General features: G+C 48.3%; 1 protein-coding gene across 3 annotated transcripts in view; it reads left to right on the top strand.

Annotated features, from left to right (window-relative positions):
* The window catches only part of PLEKHD1 (pleckstrin homology and coiled-coil domain containing D1), a 46777-nt gene extending 29035 nt beyond the window's left edge, over window positions 1–17742 (top strand). Inside the window, exons 7-13 of one of the 3 annotated variants that reach the window (XM_054447971.2) lie at window positions 8448–8542; window positions 10411–10504; window positions 12126–12304; window positions 12879–13011; window positions 13381–13525; window positions 13975–14124; window positions 14440–17742. In XM_054447971.2, coding sequence (XP_054303946.1) covers window positions 8448–8542; window positions 10411–10504; window positions 12126–12304; window positions 12879–13011; window positions 13381–13525; window positions 13975–14124; window positions 14440–14609 — 966 coding nt within the window. In that variant the 3' untranslated portion in view covers window positions 14610–17742. Of the gene's footprint in view, window positions 1–8447; window positions 8543–10410; window positions 10505–12125; window positions 12305–12878; window positions 13012–13123; window positions 13359–13380; window positions 13526–13974; window positions 14125–14439 lie in introns of those variants that run through there. The other 2 variants (XM_054447972.2, XM_063651737.1) reach the window with 2 other exon arrangements.
* Window positions 17743–18471: the final 729 nt, after the last annotated feature.

Below are 18471 nucleotides of genomic sequence, written 5' to 3' on the forward strand. Positions count from 1 at the left end.
AATTCCCTCTATTTTTGTTTGTCTGAGAAAGTATTTCTCCTTCACTTTTGAAGGACGATTTTACAGGGTACAGAATTCTAAGTTGGTGTTTTATTCTCTCAATACTTTAAATATTTCACTCCATTCTTTTCTTGCTTTCATGGTTTCTGAGAAGCCAGATGTAATTCTTATCTTCTTTCTTCAATAGGTAATTTTTTCTTCTTCTGGCTTCTTAAGATATTTTTCTTCATCTTTGATTTTTTGAAGTTTAAATATGAAATTTCTAGGTATGGTTTGTTTAGGGCATTTATTCACTTGGTGTTCTCTTAGCTTCCTGGATCTGTGGTTTGATGTCTGCATTAATATGGGAAAACTCTCAGTCGTTGCTTCAAATATTGCTTCTAGTCCTTCTTCTGATTATTCTCGTTATACATTTTGCACCTTTTGCAGTTGTCGTACAGTTCTTGGTTATTCTGTTCTGGGTTTTCTTTTTTTTTTTTCATCCTTTTTTCTCTTTGCTTTTCAGTTTTGGAAATTTCTATTGTCATAGCCTCAAGCTCAGAGATTTTTTTCCTTGGCCATGTCCAGTCTCACAATGATCCCATCATAGGCATTCTTCATTCTTTTACAGTGTTTGTGATCTCTTGCAATTTCTTTTTTATTCCTAGAATTTTCATCTCTCTACTCATATTATCCATCTGTTCTTGCATGTTGTCTACTTTTGTCATTAAAGCTCTTAACATATTAATCATAGTTTGTGTTTAAATTCCTGGTCTGATCATTTCAGCATTCCTGCCATATCTGATCTGGTTCTGGTGCTTGCTCTATCTCTTCAAATTGTGTTTTTCTGCCTTCTAGTATGCCTCGTGATTTTTTTGTTGAATGCCCTTTATTTTTTCCCTGGCCATGATGTATTGGGTAAAAGGAGTTGTGGTGAATAGACCTTTAGTGATGTGGTGGTCTTAGCCTTTTGGTGAGTTGTGCCCTTGGACTGTGAACTTCATAAGTGCTTCTCAGTGCTTTCCCCCACCTTAGGTAGAACAGCATGGGTACAGTGGGCTGGAATTTGGTATTTCCCTTCCCGCAAGTAGGTTACACTCTGATAAAACAGGTTAGGCTCTGGATAGTTTATGGCAGGCTTTGTAAAGAAGAACAGAATGGGCTCAGGCACAGTGTAATCCCAGCAATTTGAAAAGCCAAGGTGGGTGGATCACCTGAGGTCAGGAGTTCAAGACCAGCCTGGGCGACATGGCAAAATCCCATCTCTACTAAAAATACAAAAATTAGCTTGGTGTGGTGGTGCATGCCTGTAGTCCCAGCTATATGGAAGGCTGAGGCAGAAGAATCCCTTGAACCCGGGAGGCAGAGGTTGCAGTGAGCCAAGATCACACCACTGCACTCCAGCCTGGGTGACAGAGCGAGACTCTGTCTCAACAAACAAACAAACAAACAAACAAACAAACAAAAAACAGAATGCTGTGTTGCATTTCCAAATGGCTGCTTTCCCCTTATATTCACTGAGAACCCGGGAGAGCTCCTGGAGTTATAACTCACAGAAGTGAGGAGGCCTCCCTAAGATTGGCACCCCCTGGAGTTTTAACTCTTCAAACTGAACCTCCAGCAATTTGTCAATTGCAGTTCAGGTTTTCCTACCCCAGTACTGGTTCCCATGGAGGTTTCTGCTGGTAGTTTCTGCCTCATTAGTGTGACTCTCTGTATCTGTGTCTTAGGCCATTCTTGCATTGCTATAAAGAAATACCTGAGACTGAGTAATTTATAAAGAAAGGTTTGATTGGCTCATGGTTCTGCAGGCTTTACAGGAAGCATGGTGCTGGCATCTGCACAGCTTCTAGGGAGGCCTCAGGAAGCTTACAATCGTGGCAGATGGTGAAGGGGGAGCAGACATGTCACATGACCAGAGCAGAGCAAGAGAGAGAGCATGGGGCGGGGGAAGTGCCACACACTTTAAACAACCAGCTCTCATGTGTACTCAGAGCAAGAGCTCACTTATCACCAAGGGGATGACCCAAGCTATTTATGAAGGATCTGCACCCATAATCCAAATACCTCCCACCAAGCCCCACCTCCAAGATTAGGGATTACATTTCAACATGAGATTTGGGCAGGAACAAATGTCCAAGCTATATTAATCTGCCTGTCTTTTCAATTTTGGGAATAGAGCTTTGCTTTATGACCTCACTTCTCTAACGATGTAAGAAGATTTGCTGATTTTTCAGTTTGTTTGGTTTTTAACTTTATTTTATTTGGAGACCGGGTCTCACTATGTTGCCCAGGATGGTCTCAAACTCCTGGGCTCAAGTGATCCACCTTGTGGATTACAGGAGTGAGCCACTGTGTCCGGCCTTGTTCAGCTTTTTACTTATTAGAATAAAGCGACAACTTCTAAATTCCTTACATGCTGAACTGGACACTGAAGTTCTTCAGTTCTCTTTCTTTTTCCTCCTTAATATGTAACTTTTCCTCTAATTGTAGAAATCACGCTCTTTGTAGAAAACTTGTAAAACATGAATAAGAAAATAAAATTTATCCGTAATCCCATAATTGACAGACAACTGTCATCAAACTTTTTGGTGCTTTTCATTTTAGCCTTTTTTTCTCTATATACTATTCTTACATATGGTATATTTTAAATATAATTATGAGCATATTGGATATTCAGTTTTATGGACTGCCTTTTCATTATACTTTTCATTATACCTTCATTAACATTATACATTTTTCATGTCCTTCAACATTCTTTGAAAACATCAATTTTAATAGCAATGTACTGATTCATTGTATGTGATGTTTTATTTAAATAATCTTCTATTTTTGATCCTTCTTCCTGACCAAGAAGAAGCAATGAAAGTTTTGAGCAGGGAGTAAGGAAAAAGGGTGGGTATCATGATTTGATTTCCATTTTTAGTGGAGAGGGGTGTCTCCCTCTATCACACAGGCTGGAGTGCAATGACACGATCTCAGCTCACTGCAGCCTCGACCTCCTGGGCTCAAGTGATCCTCTCGCCTCAGCCTTCCAAGTAGCTGAGACCACAGGTGCACACTACCATGCCCAGCTATTTTTTTTGTTTTTTTTGTAGAGATGGGGTTTCACCATATTACCCGGGCTGGCCTCGAACTCCTGAGCTCAGGCGATCCGCCTGCCTTGGCCTCCCAAAGTGCTGGGATTACAGTGATTTCTATTTTAAATAGTGATGTTGGCTGCAATATGGAGAAAAGGATGAAGGGGGGCCAGAAAGAGTGCAAAGAGCCCAGGTGGGAGGCCACTGCATTAGTCCAGGCAAGACCTAATAGAAGTGTGAACCAGAGCAGGGCAGTGAGATGAAGAGAAGTTGCCTGGCAGGTTCTAGAGTGGGTGTTGGGGTGGGGGGCAATACGAACTGGACTTGAGGGTGGAGTGGGAAAGAGTAGAGTGGGGAAGGATGAGGTGAAGCATGAATCCCAAGTTTCTCACCTGCATAAGAAGTGGAAGGTGGTGCATTCCCTGAGACAGGGTGCACTGGAAGATCACAAGCTCTGGTGGGGAAGATCATGAATTTGTTCTTGGACATGTGTTTATGACATCTTTGGATATCTGGCTGGAGATGTGAAGCCAACAGTTGGATATAAGAGGATGGAGCTCAACCAAGAGTAGGGACTACAGGTATCAACATAGGAGTCGTTTGCACATAAATGGCATATGAAGCAGGGAGGGGTGGGGTAGTGGGAGTGGTCTAGATTGCCTTGGATCTAGCGCAGACAGAGAGAGGGCAGGGGCAGCACTCTCTGAACTGAGGCAGTACTCCATGGTAGGGCTGTTGGGAGGATTGCATACAAACTGCTTGCAACATAGGAAGTGCTTAATAAATGATAGCCACCGTCAGCCCATCCAGCTTCCCTCCTGTCATGTTCACTCTCACTCTGGGCCCAACCATGTGGGCCAATCTCGGTTCTTTCAGGGCAGGAGATTTCCACAGGGCCTTTGTACCTACCTTTCCTTCTGCCTGGAATGCTCCTTCTTTTTCCTTCTATTGATTCCTCTTCATCTGTCAGCTAAAGAATCACCAGATCTCCCCCAACCTCACACCACATACCTGCCTCACGCCCATCAGGGTAGCTCTACATAGAACCATGTCCCTGTCCTGCATATCATGTATCTTGGTTTGTAATGCTGCTCTAATGTGTCTGATTATTTTGCTAATATTTGATGTTTGCATCTGATCTACAATCCTGGTCAGATTTTATTTATTTATTTACTTATTTGAGACAGGGCATCACTTTGTCGCCCAGGCTGGAGTGCAGTGATGTGATCTCAGCTCACTGCAACCTCTGTCCCCCGGACTCAAGGGATCCTCCTGCCTCAGCCCCTCAAGTAGCTGGAACTACTACGGGCTTGTACCACCATACCTGGCTAATTTTTTGTATTTTTATTTTTAGTAGAGATGGGGTTTGCCATGTTGGCCAGGCTGCTCTTGAACTCCTGAGCTCAAGCAATCCTCCCACCTCGGCCTCCCATAGTGCTAGGATTACAGGCATGAGTCACCTCTCCCGGCCCTGATTTTATTAATAGTTGCACTAGACGGTGAGCTCCCTGAGAGTAAGGATACATCTGTTTTTGCTTATCTTCATGTCCTCAGTGCATAGCTTGGCAGATGCTTGAACCATGTTAGACAATAAATATGTGTGGCATGAATGAATAGAACTATAAGAAAAAATCTCACAGAGGTTTTTACTGGAATTGCATTGAGCTCATAAATTAATTGGAAAGAATCTTTACTGTATTAAGTCTTCCTAACCAGGAGTCTATGTCACTGCATTCTTTTCAAGAATACAATTAGTTTTACTGAGGATGAGAAATCATGCCCTGTGGAGTGTGGTGAACAGGAATTATTTGGCTTGGAGGAGAGGAGACTTGAGGACAGAATTGCTCTTTTAAATACTTGAAGAGAAAAGAGGTTAGTGTTGTTTTACGGCCTCAAGGGGGATAAGCCGGACCCACTGAAGGATTATGAGGAAGGCAGCTTTAGGCTTAAGTGGAGCTGGTGGTGGAAATGGGGTGCCTCTTCCCCTAGGTGTGCTTGAGCAGCCCAGAGTGGCTGGGCTTTGGTTGCTGTCCTTGGCTTTGCCTGTGTTTTGTTTTGCTAAGAGCTGTTCCCTAGCTCTTATTTTGGTGACAGGGACATGCAGGCTTCCTAACTGAGGAGAGGGGCTTCAGGAGAGAGTATAGCTGAGACAGAGAGAAAGGCCCAGGAAGCCAGGCAGCTGCTGAAGGGAGAAAAAATTTGGGCAAGAGACAGAGATGGCTTATGAGATTTTGGAGGGGAATTTTGCTCCATAAATGAAATAGAACGCTCTCATTGAAGCCCCACAAAACTTTCAGCAAAAATCTTCATTATTCATAAATGCTTTTGTATTTGTAGCTGTCAGGGAGTGGCAGTGCTGAGCATAGCAGAGGGTTGAGCCTGTAAGGAAAAGGCTTTTATCAGGGTTGTTCAGGAGTGAAATGGGCTGTCATGAGAGCCAGTCAAGCAAAGCTTGGACCACCTCTTGGCAGGAAAACCAAGCAGGAGATTGAAGCATCTGATGGAGACTTTAATTGCCTTTAAAGTTCCTTTGACCCTGGAGGGTTCTGATTCGTGGGTGCCTGTTTCTCTGGCCCTTTCACAGAGCAATAAATGCTGTACGGACTCAGGTAGAAAAGCACCTTATTGCATATATCTGGGACTACTGGGAAAAGAAGGGGATTCCAGTCATTCCAAGCCAAATGATTGTCTTGCCGTATTATTTTCAGGTGGATCAGATTCACTTTCTGCTTCTCAGAGGCATAGCTGGGATCTGCTGGCGTCACGAGGCATTTAAATGCCAGGGAGGGAAGGAATGGGTTTTAATCATTGACCCTCCCCCCATTTTCAACTACAAAAAGATATCCCAGCGTAATATTAAGTAACGGGAAATATTTGTAAGTTGGAGTGTTAGAGAAAGGCACTTTCCAGGGATGGGGTGGAACCTCCAGGTGGGTCCAGGGTGATCATTTCTGAAGCAGCAGAGGCCTCAGACCCGTAAGAGCTGGGCACCTGGCCGTGCACGGTGGCTCACACCTATAATCCCAGCACTTTGGGAGGCCAAGGTGGGTGGATCACCTAAGATCAGGAGTTCAAGACCAGCCTGGCCAACATGGTGGAACCCCAACTCTACTAAAAATGCAAAAATTAGCCAGGTGTGGTGGTGTGCGCCCGTAATCCCAGCTACTTGGGAGACTGAGACAGGATAATTGCTTGAACCAGGGAGGCGGAAGTTGCAGTGAACCGAGATCATGCCACTGCACTCCAGCCTGGGTGACAGAGTTAGACTCTGTCTCAAAAAAAAAAAAAAAAAAAAAAAAAAGAACTGGGCACCTTTGTTATTTTTCTGGTGTAAGCCCAGGGGTGCTTACAGCTCGTAATTTCCCCAAGCCTCTAAACGGCTCTGCCCCAGCAGGCAGAGCCCACTGAGGAGAGGGAATATGTGAGGTTTGTCAAATCTGAGGCTATAAAGGGGTTTATCATCATAAGCAATATCCAATATCGTGTGTTAGCTACTGAGAATGAATAAAATAGGGAGTTTCAAACTTTTCTGAAGCTCCCAACTCTTATTTCATCAAAGAGGGGTTGGGGTCTATAAGAAGAAAATTTTATTGGGAGGCCAAGGCAGGCAGATCACCTGAGGTCAGGAGTTCTAGACCAGCCTGGCCAACATGGTGAAACCTCATCTCTACTAAAAATACAAAAATTAGCCGGGTGTGGTGGTGAGTGCCTATAATCCCAGCTACTCAGGAGGCTGGGGCAGGAGAATTGCTTGAATCTGGGAGGCAGAGGTTGCAGTGAGCCGAGATTGTGCTATTGCACTCCAGCCTGGGCAATAGTGAGACTCCGTCTCAAAAGAAAAAAAGAATAAAATTTTAATTATATTTATATTATGTCTATATATGGTATCTCGTATATAGGCACTGGTTGCCATGGCAGGCGGAAGGGAATGTAGCACATCTCACATCGCCTCTTGAAGGCAACTGCCTGGAAGTAACACACTTCTGCTCTCATTCCATTGGCTTTAGCTAGTCCCACGGACCCACTCACCTTTACCAGGTGCACTGTGGCCATGCGGTGTGCCCAGGAGGAGCATCAGAATGCCAGTGAGAGCTGGGCTTGGTGGCTCGAGCCTGTGGTCCCAGCTACTCAGGAGGCTGAGGCAGGAGGATGGTTTCAGCTTGGGAGTTCAAGGCTGCAGTGAGCTATGATCGTGCCACTGCATGAGTGCCACTCTGCCTGAGTGACAGAGACTCCATCTCTAAACATAATAATATTAATAATAATACCAGGGAGCAGCAAGCAGTCTTGGTGGTGACAACATTTGGCAAAAACTGAGGTCAGTTTGTAACCAGTGATCCATGCCCAAAGTGCCAATAACGATTAGAAGGGAAAGATATAGCAACTCTTTGGGTAAGTAGTTTAGAGATGGAGGTCGTAGGGTTTGAACGCAGGCTCCTTCCTCTGCCTCATATTTTATTCCTTCTTTGCATCTCCTCAAAGTCCCTGGCAACTTCTCCATATAGACAGCCTCCCTCCCCAGTGGGGTTTCCATTAAACTTGGGAACAAAGCCCCCAGGTGAAAATGAGAGTGGAACTTGGAGGTGGAAGATGAGAAAGGAAGTGAATGTGGAAATAATATCCTCCCACAGTGTAAAATGTGGAGGAACAAAGCAGTTGTCACAAAAATGCTTTAAGCCAAATTATGTGAAATATGCCCCCCAATGCCACCTGCCACTGAACCCCAGGAAAATAGGACTCCTGGAGGACACATACTTGCTGGGAAAATACTTGGGCTTCTTGGGATTCCTGAAGGGGCAAGTCTGATCCCCTGGGGCCTGTCCTGCACTTTCTAGTTCTCCTCCACTTTGGGGCCGGAGCAGAGGGAAGCTGAAGCCACCTGGAGTCATTGCTTCCCAGATACCTCGAGAAAAAGAGTCCTTATTCTCTGACTTTTGGGTTGGGGATCGCTTTTCCTTGCCACTTCTAACAGACATCACTCCAGGGATCTCGAATGGAAATACACACTCATCACTCTTTCCTCCGGGTGTGAGGGACAGCCAGCCTCTGCCTGATGGTGGCAGTGACTGGAGCTGCCCTGCAGAGTAGACATTTAGAATTATAGTTTCCTCCAGCCACAAGGAGTAATGTTGGGACTGTTCCTAAACCCAGTCTTCAGCATGCAAAATGTGTTTTCAGTGGGCTCAGTTCATCATGGATTTTGGGTTTGTCAGGACTACATGTCAATGAGTGGGGCCAGCGGGCCTTAGAACTTAATTCCCGGTCTGGTGCAGCACATGACCCAGGCTGTGCTAAATCCCAGAGGGTCCCTTGGGATAGAGTGGGGGATCCTGATCTCAGGGGTCCTTTGCTGCCTGTGACTCTTCTGTTCCTTTCTGGTCTCTTCAGGAGCTTGAGCGCCTTAACCAGGTGCTGGAGGCCGAGAAGCAGCAGTTCGAGGAGGTGGTGCAGGAGCTGAGAATGGAGCAGGAGCAGATCAAGAGGTGGTGGTGGTGCCTGGGAATTGGGGGTGCCACTGTTAGGGCATGCAGAGCCCACCTTCCCCGTCAGATCTGAGGAGGCCTCCACCTCGGAGATGCTATCTTCCCAAGGCTCCAGGCTTGGGTCTATCCCAGTTTGAGTCTGTCCTCCAAGGCTCCAGGTTTGAGTGTTCCCAGAAGAATCTGTAGACTCCCCTGCCCCAGATAAATGGGGTCATTTCTACCCACTAGAGCATAAGGCATTGGAGCATCCCTGCAAGCCACAAACTCCCCTGCCTTCATGAAACCCTCTCTCACCCAGGGCCAGACAGGACACACTGGCCTAGAGGTGCTTGCTGTTGGCCAAGACCCTCAACATTCGCTGTCTTTCCTGCATAGTCCTTTTTGGGAATGTGTCATTTGAGATCTTTAGTACCATGTATTGTTTGTAAACCTAGTTGTACATTATAATCATCTACTGAATTATAATCTTTCGAAGGTAGAGCCTAGAAATCTCTCTCTATATATATACACGTATATATCTATATATGTGTATATATGTATATATAAAAATGTTTGTTTGTTTGTTTGTTTTTGAGACAGAGTCTCACTCTGTCACCCAGGCTGGAGTGCAGTGGCACGATCTCGGCTCACTGCAGCCCCGCCTGCTGGGTTCAAGTGATTCTTGTGCCTCAGCCTCCTGAGTAGCTGGGATTACAGACATGTGCCACCATGCTTGGCTAATTTTTGTAATTTTAGTAGAGACAGGGTTTTGCCATGCTGGCCAGACTGGTCGCCAACACCTGACCTCAACGATCCTCCCACCTTGGCCTCCCAAAGTGTTGGGATTACAGGCATGAGCCACCGCACCGGGGCTAGAAATCTATATATTTTTTTAAAACACCCCAGGTGATTCTGAGGCAGCCTCCAGGAATGTGGAGACTACTGCTGTGGGTGGGGGTGGTCATCATCATCATCCTCATCCTCATCATTATCATCACCACACATGATCAGTGATAGCCCAGAAACTGTTTTCTTACAACAACCTTATCCAAGAGTGTCAATTAACTATGTATTTTGAGGAGGGAAAAACCCAGAGGATCTTACTAAGTAAATAGCCAAGCACCTACTCAGCTTCCAGAATGTTGCCAGGTACTAAAAGGAATAGAAGACAAGTCCACTCCCTTGAAGAGTGGACGTATGATCTGGTTGGGGAAACCAGACTCATACCCAGGAAACATTAGTGTAATAATATGTAATCAGGTGCTAGAAGGCATGGTGCAGATTTCCTGTGAGATTGGAATCTCACAGATTACGAGATTTGAGACAGATGCATGATGCTTGTGGGCTTGAATACAGGGCTGAGTGAGATGGGCCTTGAAAAGTGAGTAGGATTTGGAAAATTGGGCAGGAGAAGGGAAAGACTTTCCAAGTAGGATGAGGGGACACTAGTGTAAAAGCCTAAGGTGACTGAAGCTTGTGAAGAAGGCAGCAAGGAGCTTGTTACTAACCCAGAGAGGGGCCTTAGCCATGTTCTATGTCAGAATGACCATGGGTTCTAGCAAGTGCTGTCCAGAGAAGACAGGATGAGGCTGGGGCCCCTTTGTTTCTCCAGTGTTTCCCTCTGCCTGTGGGGTGGCCCTAGGTTTATTCCAGGTGACAGATGCATGTGTACCTGGAGCAAGTGACTCCAACACCATGTGGCCAGGACTTCCTTTCAGCTCCAGGCCCCTACTGCTGCTGTCAGGGCCCATCTGTGCAGAGGGGCTGGCCATTCAAGAGCCCTCCTGAGCCCCATCAGGAAGTGAAGCAAAAGCATTTCTATGTGCAGAGGTGATTGGTGAGGGGTGGGGAGAGTAGGCACTGCCACACCCAGCCCTCTGTCCCCACAGGGAGCTGGAACTGACTGCAAGATGCCTTAAGGGTGTAGAACAAGAGAAAAAGGAACTGAGGCACCTCACGGAGTCCTTGCAGCAGACACTGGAGGTGAGGGGCTGCTGGTGGGTTAGTTGACCAGGTGGCAGGCTGGTTGGTTGGACCACATGACACTGTTTTTTCCAGCAGTGTTTCCCCAGGGGGTGATCTGTAAGAGAAATGGGCATGGAGGGGTGCTGATCTAAAGGGTCTCTTCTCTATGGATCATTGAAAACTCTGGCCGAGGCATGAGGCCCAAAGCAAGAAGTGTCTGTTCTCAGACCCAAAAGGACAAATTCAGGCTTGTCCTTGCTATTACCATGGCCTCAGGAAATCCATCTCCAGTGCTTATATTTTTATACCAGATAGAGGATTGGTTAAGGTGGGCAGTGGAGCTACCCACCGCTTCCTTCTTGTGTCTTGTTTGCTTAGCTGCTCCCGAGTGACATTGAACATAAAGGGAAATCAACTGCCACGTCACCATCATCTGATACCACAGAAACTGAGATGGGTTGGGGAGGTGACAAGCCTCAAGGACAAAGTACAAACTCCTTAGCATGGCAAGCAAGTGAAAACTCTGGTCCTGGTCTCCCCTTCCCTCTCACCTCACTCTTCCCTTCGCTGCTCCTCCATGCCCTGCACAAAGACTCCCAACCCCTGCTCCAAATCACAGAGCTCAGGTACCCCAAGGAAGCAAGCTCTTTCATGCTCCATACCTTTGCCCACACTGTTCCTTCTACACAGTGTATCATTTCCACCTTTTCTCTGCTTGGAGAACTTCTATTCACCCTTCTAAGTCTCAGCTCAAATATCTCCTCAGTCAAGCTTCTCTGTTTTTCAAGGCAGGTATCTACTCTGAGCTCTTGGCTCCCATGGCATTTTGTACATATTTTATGGGACTTAACATGCTAGGTGTGTTTTCCAAACTGTGAATTTCAGTAGACTGTGTCTTCATGGTCTCTCCAAGCCCGTCCCCTGAAGTGGGCCTGGCACATATGGTGTATGGCCCATACCTGTGCTGTATCCATGAATTATCACCAAGGCTGCAAAGGTTTCTTGTCTCCCTTGACTGACTGGAGCCTTGGAGCTTGTGGGGCCTTTATTCATTTATCTTTCCCTGTTTCACATCATGGGAGGTGGTTCCCATGGATATTTTCAACTCTGCTTCTGTGTAATGCCATTTAGTACAAGATCCCAGTCTGATAAATGGAGAGGACATCTTTTTTTTATTTGGGGTGGCGGGGGAGTGGGGGACAGGTTCTAGCTGTGTTGCCAAGGCTGGAATGCAGTGGTGCAATCATAGCTCACTGCAGCCTCGCTCTGTTTGTGAGAGCATCTAAATCTGTTCTTGGGCTGGTTCCTGTTGGGTGTTTTTCACATAAGCCCACTATGTCTCCTCATTCACCCCTGGAGGAACCAGGACCCCAGAAGCTCATGTGACCGTGTTCTAGCAGGTGCCGTCTCCACTGGAAGGCACTTTGGGTTCCTTTATGACTCTTGATGGAGGAGTAACCTTGCCCTGTTGTGGGAGAGATCTGGGCCTTTTAGCTCTGGAGAAGAATGAAGATATTTCAGCGGCCATAGGAGACTGAGAGAGGAGTGGGTTACTGCCCCGAACGGAAAAGCAGGTGAGGGCAGCCATATTGGAGAACCTAAATTGGGCTTTTCTTTTCCTTCCCTCCCTCCATGCTAGGAACTCTCCATAGAGAAGAAGAAAACCCTGGAAATGCTGGAGGAGAACGAGAACCACCTGCAGACACTGGCCAATCAGAGTGAGCAGCCCCCTCCCAGCGGGGGCCTCCATAGCAACCTCCGGCAGATCGAGGAGAAGATGCAGCAGCTCTTAGAGGAGAAGCTCCTGGCAGAGAAGCGGTGAGGGAGCCCCAACCCCTGAGGACACCATCGGCTTTGGGGTCTGGAGACTTTCCTCGAACTGGACACCTGGACTCTTGGGTTCAACTTGGCACTGACCAAGTAGGGCTCACTCACTTGCTTTTGCCTAGGACTCCATTTCCCCACCAGTAAAGTGGGAAGAGAACTTTCATTACCCAAAGCTGGCTTGATAATTATCTCGTGCAATGGTGTGAACCATGCAGAGTTATTAGGTCCTTGTCACCATGCTTTGTGACAGGCTGGGCAAGTTTTTAAGCCCCCTTTTACAAACGAGGAAATGGAGCCTCAGAGGGGTTATATGACTTTTCTGAGGTCACAGAACAAGCAAGCTCTGGACCCAGGACTCCAGTCTTCTGACTCTAAACCTAGGGCTCCCAGCACTGACCACACCATCCATCTCATCCCCTGGGTGCCTGGGACCACAAAGTTCAGGGGCTCATGAAGCCTGGGATTCAAGGTTTCTCCAACCCAGGTCTCTAAGAGGAGCTGTCCATCCATTGGCAATCCCATTTGGTGAGTGAGCATTGAGTAAGTGCCTCTTCTGTCCCCGCAGGATGAAGGAGAACGAGGAGCGCTCACGGGCCCTGGAGGAGGAGCGTGAGTTCTACTCCAGCCAGTCCCAGGCACTGCAGAACTCGCTGCAGGAGCTGACGGCAGAGAAGCAGCAGGCTGAGCGGGAGCTCAAGGTGCGACCTGGCCTGCTGGGGGCAGCTGGTGCCAGGGCCCTTCCCCTTCCCTGGAAACTCCCTTCCCACCCCTGCACTTTACTGGGTAGCTGCATGAATTATCTCTTGTCAGTCTGACCAGACAGCCAGGCATGGGGGATGCAGCCACCACGAGGGGAAGCAGCAAGTCTGTTGCATCATTGACAGACACCTGCTGGGTGCAGGTGCCAAATCCAGTCCACCTGGTTCAAAGGGTAAGACTCAGAAGCAGGATGTGATAACTCCCATCCACGCCCATTGAGCCAGGAGTGACCAAGGAAGGCTTCCGGCGAAGATGGCAGCTACTTCCAGGACCTGACTTCCTTCTCATTTCCCTCTCCTCAACCTCAGGCTGAAGTGAAGGTCCGCATGGACCTGGAGAGGCGTCTCCGGGAGGCAGAGGGGGCCTTGCGAAGCCTGGAACAGGGGCTGAATTCCAAGGTGCGGAATAAGGAGAAGGAGGAGAGGATGCGGGCTGATGTGAGCCATCTGAAAAGTAAGCCCTGCCTCTAGGCCCCGGCCCCCAACTTTGGCACTCAGCCCCAGATGGGATCCCGGCCCTGTAGAGCCAGGAAACCCACACAGGGTCTGCTATGCATGAGGTGCTCCCTGGATATTGAAGGGTTTCTTCTCCAGTTACCTGCCTGCAGGCATCTCAGCACCACTGCTTTCTTGCAGCTGTTGGATCTGTGGTGAGGGGAAAGCCAGGAGCTTCTTCCATTTATCAAAAGCTCAGAGCTCTGTTCTCAGCAGACCTGCCCTGAGATGGCTGCAGATTGTGGTTTGAAAGGCAAAGAAAGTCCCCTTCAGCAGGTGGCCCTGGAATCTCAAGGGATGGGGTCAAAATATTTCCCACTCAATCTCACCAGGATCCTTGAGAGGGGAGGGACTGGCTGGGGGTAAGGATGCAGTTGAGCCACACCCTTCCTGGCCCTGCCACCACAGGGTTCTTTGAGGAGTGCATCCGGAATGCCGAGCTGGAGGCCAAGATGCCCGTGATCATGAAGAACTCCGTGTACATCCATAAGGCAGCCACTCGCCGCATCAAGAGCTGCCGCTTCCACCGACGCCGGTCCAGCACCTCCTGGAATGACAGTGAGTGTGGCTGTCTGCGTGCCCTGGTGGGATGGTGACAAGGCAGGAAGGGGGCAACATGGGGAGCCAGAAGGGTTGGCTCACCTCTGAGGCTGGATAGTGTGGCCTTGAACCTGGCCCCACCATCCTTGGGCAAACAGGTGAATTCCCAGGGCCCTGGGTTTCTCAAAGGATGTGGAAGCCCGTGTGTGGGAAGGGGCTGGAAGAAGCTTGGCACACATAAGGGAGTGAGGGGGTGGCATGAGGCTGGGGACAGGGCCAGGCCTTCCTGGAGGGAGCACTGTTCACAGGCCTGTTGGGCTCCTGTTTCCCCAGTGAAGCCGTCCCAGTCCTTCATGACCTCCCAGCTGGATGCCAACAACATGGAGGAGCTAAAGGAGGTGGCCAAGCGGCTCAGCAGGGACCAGCGCTTCCGGGAATCCATCTACCACATCATGGTCACCCAGCCTGGAGCCCCCTCGGCGCTCTCACGGGGTGGAAAGTGATGGGCGCTCCTCCCCTGCTTCCCAAGTCTCCCCTGGATGGGCGGGGGAGGGGAAGGGGTGGCAGAGGGAGGCCTCACTCTACCAGCTCCTGGCCTCTCTGATCTGGAGCCTACGTCTCCCCTGGGCCAGAGCTCCACTTGGGGGCCAACCTTGCCCTCAAAGGACATGGACGCTGCCTTCCTCATCCTCACCCCACATCCCACCTTTGGGTCCACACCAGGGCCATGCAGGCCTGAGCTGGGTGCTGGTTGTCATGGTGAGGTGAGGACAGGACCTGGTTGTATGTGGAGATTTGTGTCTGTTAGGGAGTGGGGTGGGGAGGTGCTGTCTACCACTGTGCCGTCAGGCAGGGCCTGCCCCACTGAGGAAGATGGCAGCCCTCCCTGGTGCCCACTGGACCTCTCTGGGACTCTGCTGCCCTGCCCCTGGTCCTCATGTAGAAAGGCCTCGCCTCCCCACCTTGACATTCCCTTTTCCCCGGGATTTCCTAACCCTCCCTTTGCTTCTGACACTGAGCAAAATGTCCCTCAGCTGAGGCCCCTCATTTACACCACATCATGGTGTAGGGAGGAAAGGGGCCTAGGACAGCAGCTTCTGGGCTCCTGACATACCACACACCCGCCACAGTGCTGCTTTTCCTGAGCTCAGGCCCTGGCTGCGGGGCCACCCACTGATTCCCCTCCCGCTCTGGTGAGCTCACTCACAGCCTCGGTACCCTGCGAGGGTTGAATGATGGCGCCATGTCCCTCCTGCCTGTGCACCTAGGGTCCTGGCTGGGAGCTGGGGACAGCAGTGATGCTGGGAACTCCCCCAGAGGACACGTAACAAGCTCAGGAGTGGGCTGGGCACAGTGGCTCACGCCTGTAATCCCAGCACTTTGAGAGGCCCAGGCGGGAGGATTACTTGAAGTCAGGAGTTTGAGACCAGCCTGGCCAATATGGCAAAACCCTGTCTCTACAAAAAATAAAAAAATAAAATAAATAGCTGGGCATGGTGGTGCATGCCTGTAGTCCCAGCTACTTGGGAGACTGAAATGAGGGGACTGATTGAGCCTGGGAGGTTGAGGCTGCAGTGAGCTGAGATTGTGCCACTGCACTCCAGCCAGGGTGACAGGGCAAGACCCTGCCTCAAACAAACACAAGCAAAACAAGCTCAGGAGTGAAGGAAAGTCACTCTGGTTCCAGCATTATGTACTCCCGGTTGGGCAGGGAGGCAGTGTTCCTGCTGGTCGAAAGATCACAGATGTCTCCTTCCCAGCTGCCCCTGCTTCAGTCACCTTGCTGCCTCCTCTCCCTGCAGAGATTTCAGCCTGTGAAACAATGTGATCATGAACTCCGGCAGATGGGGACCCTGGGCCTGTGATGAGGCCAGTGGTCATTGGTTGGCTCAGTGTCACTGGGAGTGAAGCTGAAACGCCAATCTGCAGCTTCTGTGGAAGACCACCACCCTCCAGGGGGCTGAGGGGTGTGTCTGTCCCTCACTCATGGACAGACAGACTGCCCAGCCCCTCTCCCTGCAGGCCCACCCTCCAAAGCTACCTGAGGCTATTGGTCTCCAGAAAAGGGGTCCATCTGGGATCAGGGTGCTCTTGGACACTGTTGGCATTAAAGGTGCTCATTCTTTGCTGCTTGGAAAACCAAGAGGTTCTGAGAGATAGACAGATGGCTTCGGGGCAAGTCCCAGCAAAAGGTGCAAGAACCTGGGAGCCCACAACCTATTCTGTGGGAAGAGGAGCATTGTTGCCTCTAAGAACACATGCACATCTGCTGCTAGGCTGGCCAAGCCCAGGCCAGGCTGCCCTGCTCTTTGCCCAGTGCTTCCTGCCAAAACTAATCTCAGTGGTTCCTTTCAGTGATGGGTGGACTTTGGTGGCTTCATACCATCTCTGCAGAATCTAGCTGGGGAGAGGGCTGAGTCAGTTTGTAATAAATGCATTTGACACGGCTGAGCCTAAATGTAAAACTTTAAACATGTATAACATGCATAAACCTGGAACTTGTTTCTCTAACACATATGAATGATGAACTTTGAATTGAAGGGGAATATTTATAAAACCAAGATTACTGTTTCCTTTTTTAAAAAGAATTAATCATGGCTTGCTTTTAGAGAGATCTTTCATAAATTTTCAAATGCATTTGTTTTTCTTGGGCAAGCTATTAACCAGACAGGAAAGCGCTAGTCTTCGTTTGCTTTGTACTGCTATAACAGAATACCTGAGACTGGGTAATTTATAAGGAACAGAAATGTACTGGCTCACAGATATGGTGGCTAAGATGTCCAATATCAAGGTGCTGGCATCTAGCAAGGACCTTCTTGTTGCATCATCCCACGGTTGAAAGGCAAAGAGAGGGTGAGAGAGCAAGAGGGGCCAAACTTATTCTTTTGTAACAAACCCACCCCCTTGATAATGACATTAATCTTTTCATAAGGGAGAGTCTTCATGGCCAAATCACCTCTTAAAGGTCCCACCTCTTGTGAATCACCTGAGGTCAGGAGTTTGAGACCAGCCTGGCCAATATGGCGAAACCGCGCCTCTACTAAAGATACAAAAATTAGCTGGGTGTGGCGGTGGGTGCCTGTAATCCCAGCTACTCAGGAGGCTGAGACAGGAGAATCACTTGAACCTGGGAGGTGGAGGTTGCCGTGAGCCGAGATTGTGCTATTGTACTCCAGCCTGGGCAACATGAGTGAAACTCTGTCTCAAAAAAAAAAAAAGGTCCCCCCTCTTAATATTGTTACAATGGCAATCAAGTTTCTTTTTTTAATCCTGCAAACTACTGGGATGGTAATTACATTTCAGTGTGAGTTTGGGAGGGAACAAACATTCAAACTGTAGCAGTGCTTTTCCATGCGCATTTACCAATCAATACTTCCTCCTATTCTCACCCTATATTTTCCATGCCTCAGGCAAGTCTGAATTATCTTCAGCCAACTGAACAATCCATAAGTGTTTATTTGTTAAAAGCTCACTATGTACCTAGCACTGTAAATAGAAAAATAGCAACATCTCTATATCAAAATACGTAGGAGTGGAAATTACTTAGTGGAAATATGTTGATGTAATTTTTTTTTTAATTTTTAAAAACAAAACTCTTATTCCTTGGCCAATTAAATGCATTTCCTGCAGTATCTATTTAAGTATGTGGTGTGGTCATTGCTGGAGAGATGTTGCTCCCTGCAGGCCAAATGTAGAATTATGGAATCTGCTTGTCGTGTCTCTAATACATACTCCTGCACATGCTTCTCTACATTTGAGGAAGTGCTCCCCACTGCTGCACCTCCTAATTAATTGAAAAATCTGTGTTCCAGCCCTGAGGTCCCGGCTGTCCCTGTGTAACAAGGACTATCAGCTAGATTTTCTTCTGATTTTAGCACAGACTAAAGGAACAGAACTGACTGTGCCAGTGGGAATAGCCTCAAGGAGACAAAGGATGCCTAGGTTTTTTGTTTGGTGAGTTTTTCCTGTTTGTTTTGTTTTCCTGTTTGTTTTTGTTTTTAAGAGACAGGGTCTCACTCTGTTGCCCAGGCTGGGGTGCAGTGGTGGGATCATGGCTCACTATAACCTCAAACTCCTGGGCTCAAGTGATCCTCCCACCTCAGCCTCCTGAGTAGCTGGGACTACAGACACGTACCATGATGCCCAGCCAGGATACCTAGCTTTATGGCCTGCTAGTTTCAGTATCCCTGCTGGAAACTGACAGTTTTACCTGCTCTGATGTGGAGAAGTGTATGCTTTTGTTTAGTAATCATATAAAGGAGAGCCAGAAATGAGTGAGAAATGGTAATGACTGGATTCTCCTCCTGTTCGGTTTGTGTGCTTTTCCACCAATGATGTTAATGGATGAAGCAAGAGATCTGTGAA

Source organism: Pongo pygmaeus, chromosome 15, assembly GCF_028885625.2.
Source record: "Pongo pygmaeus isolate AG05252 chromosome 15, NHGRI_mPonPyg2-v2.0_pri, whole genome shotgun sequence".
In the NCBI taxonomy this organism is placed as follows: Eukaryota; Metazoa; Chordata; class Mammalia; order Primates; family Hominidae; genus Pongo; species Pongo pygmaeus.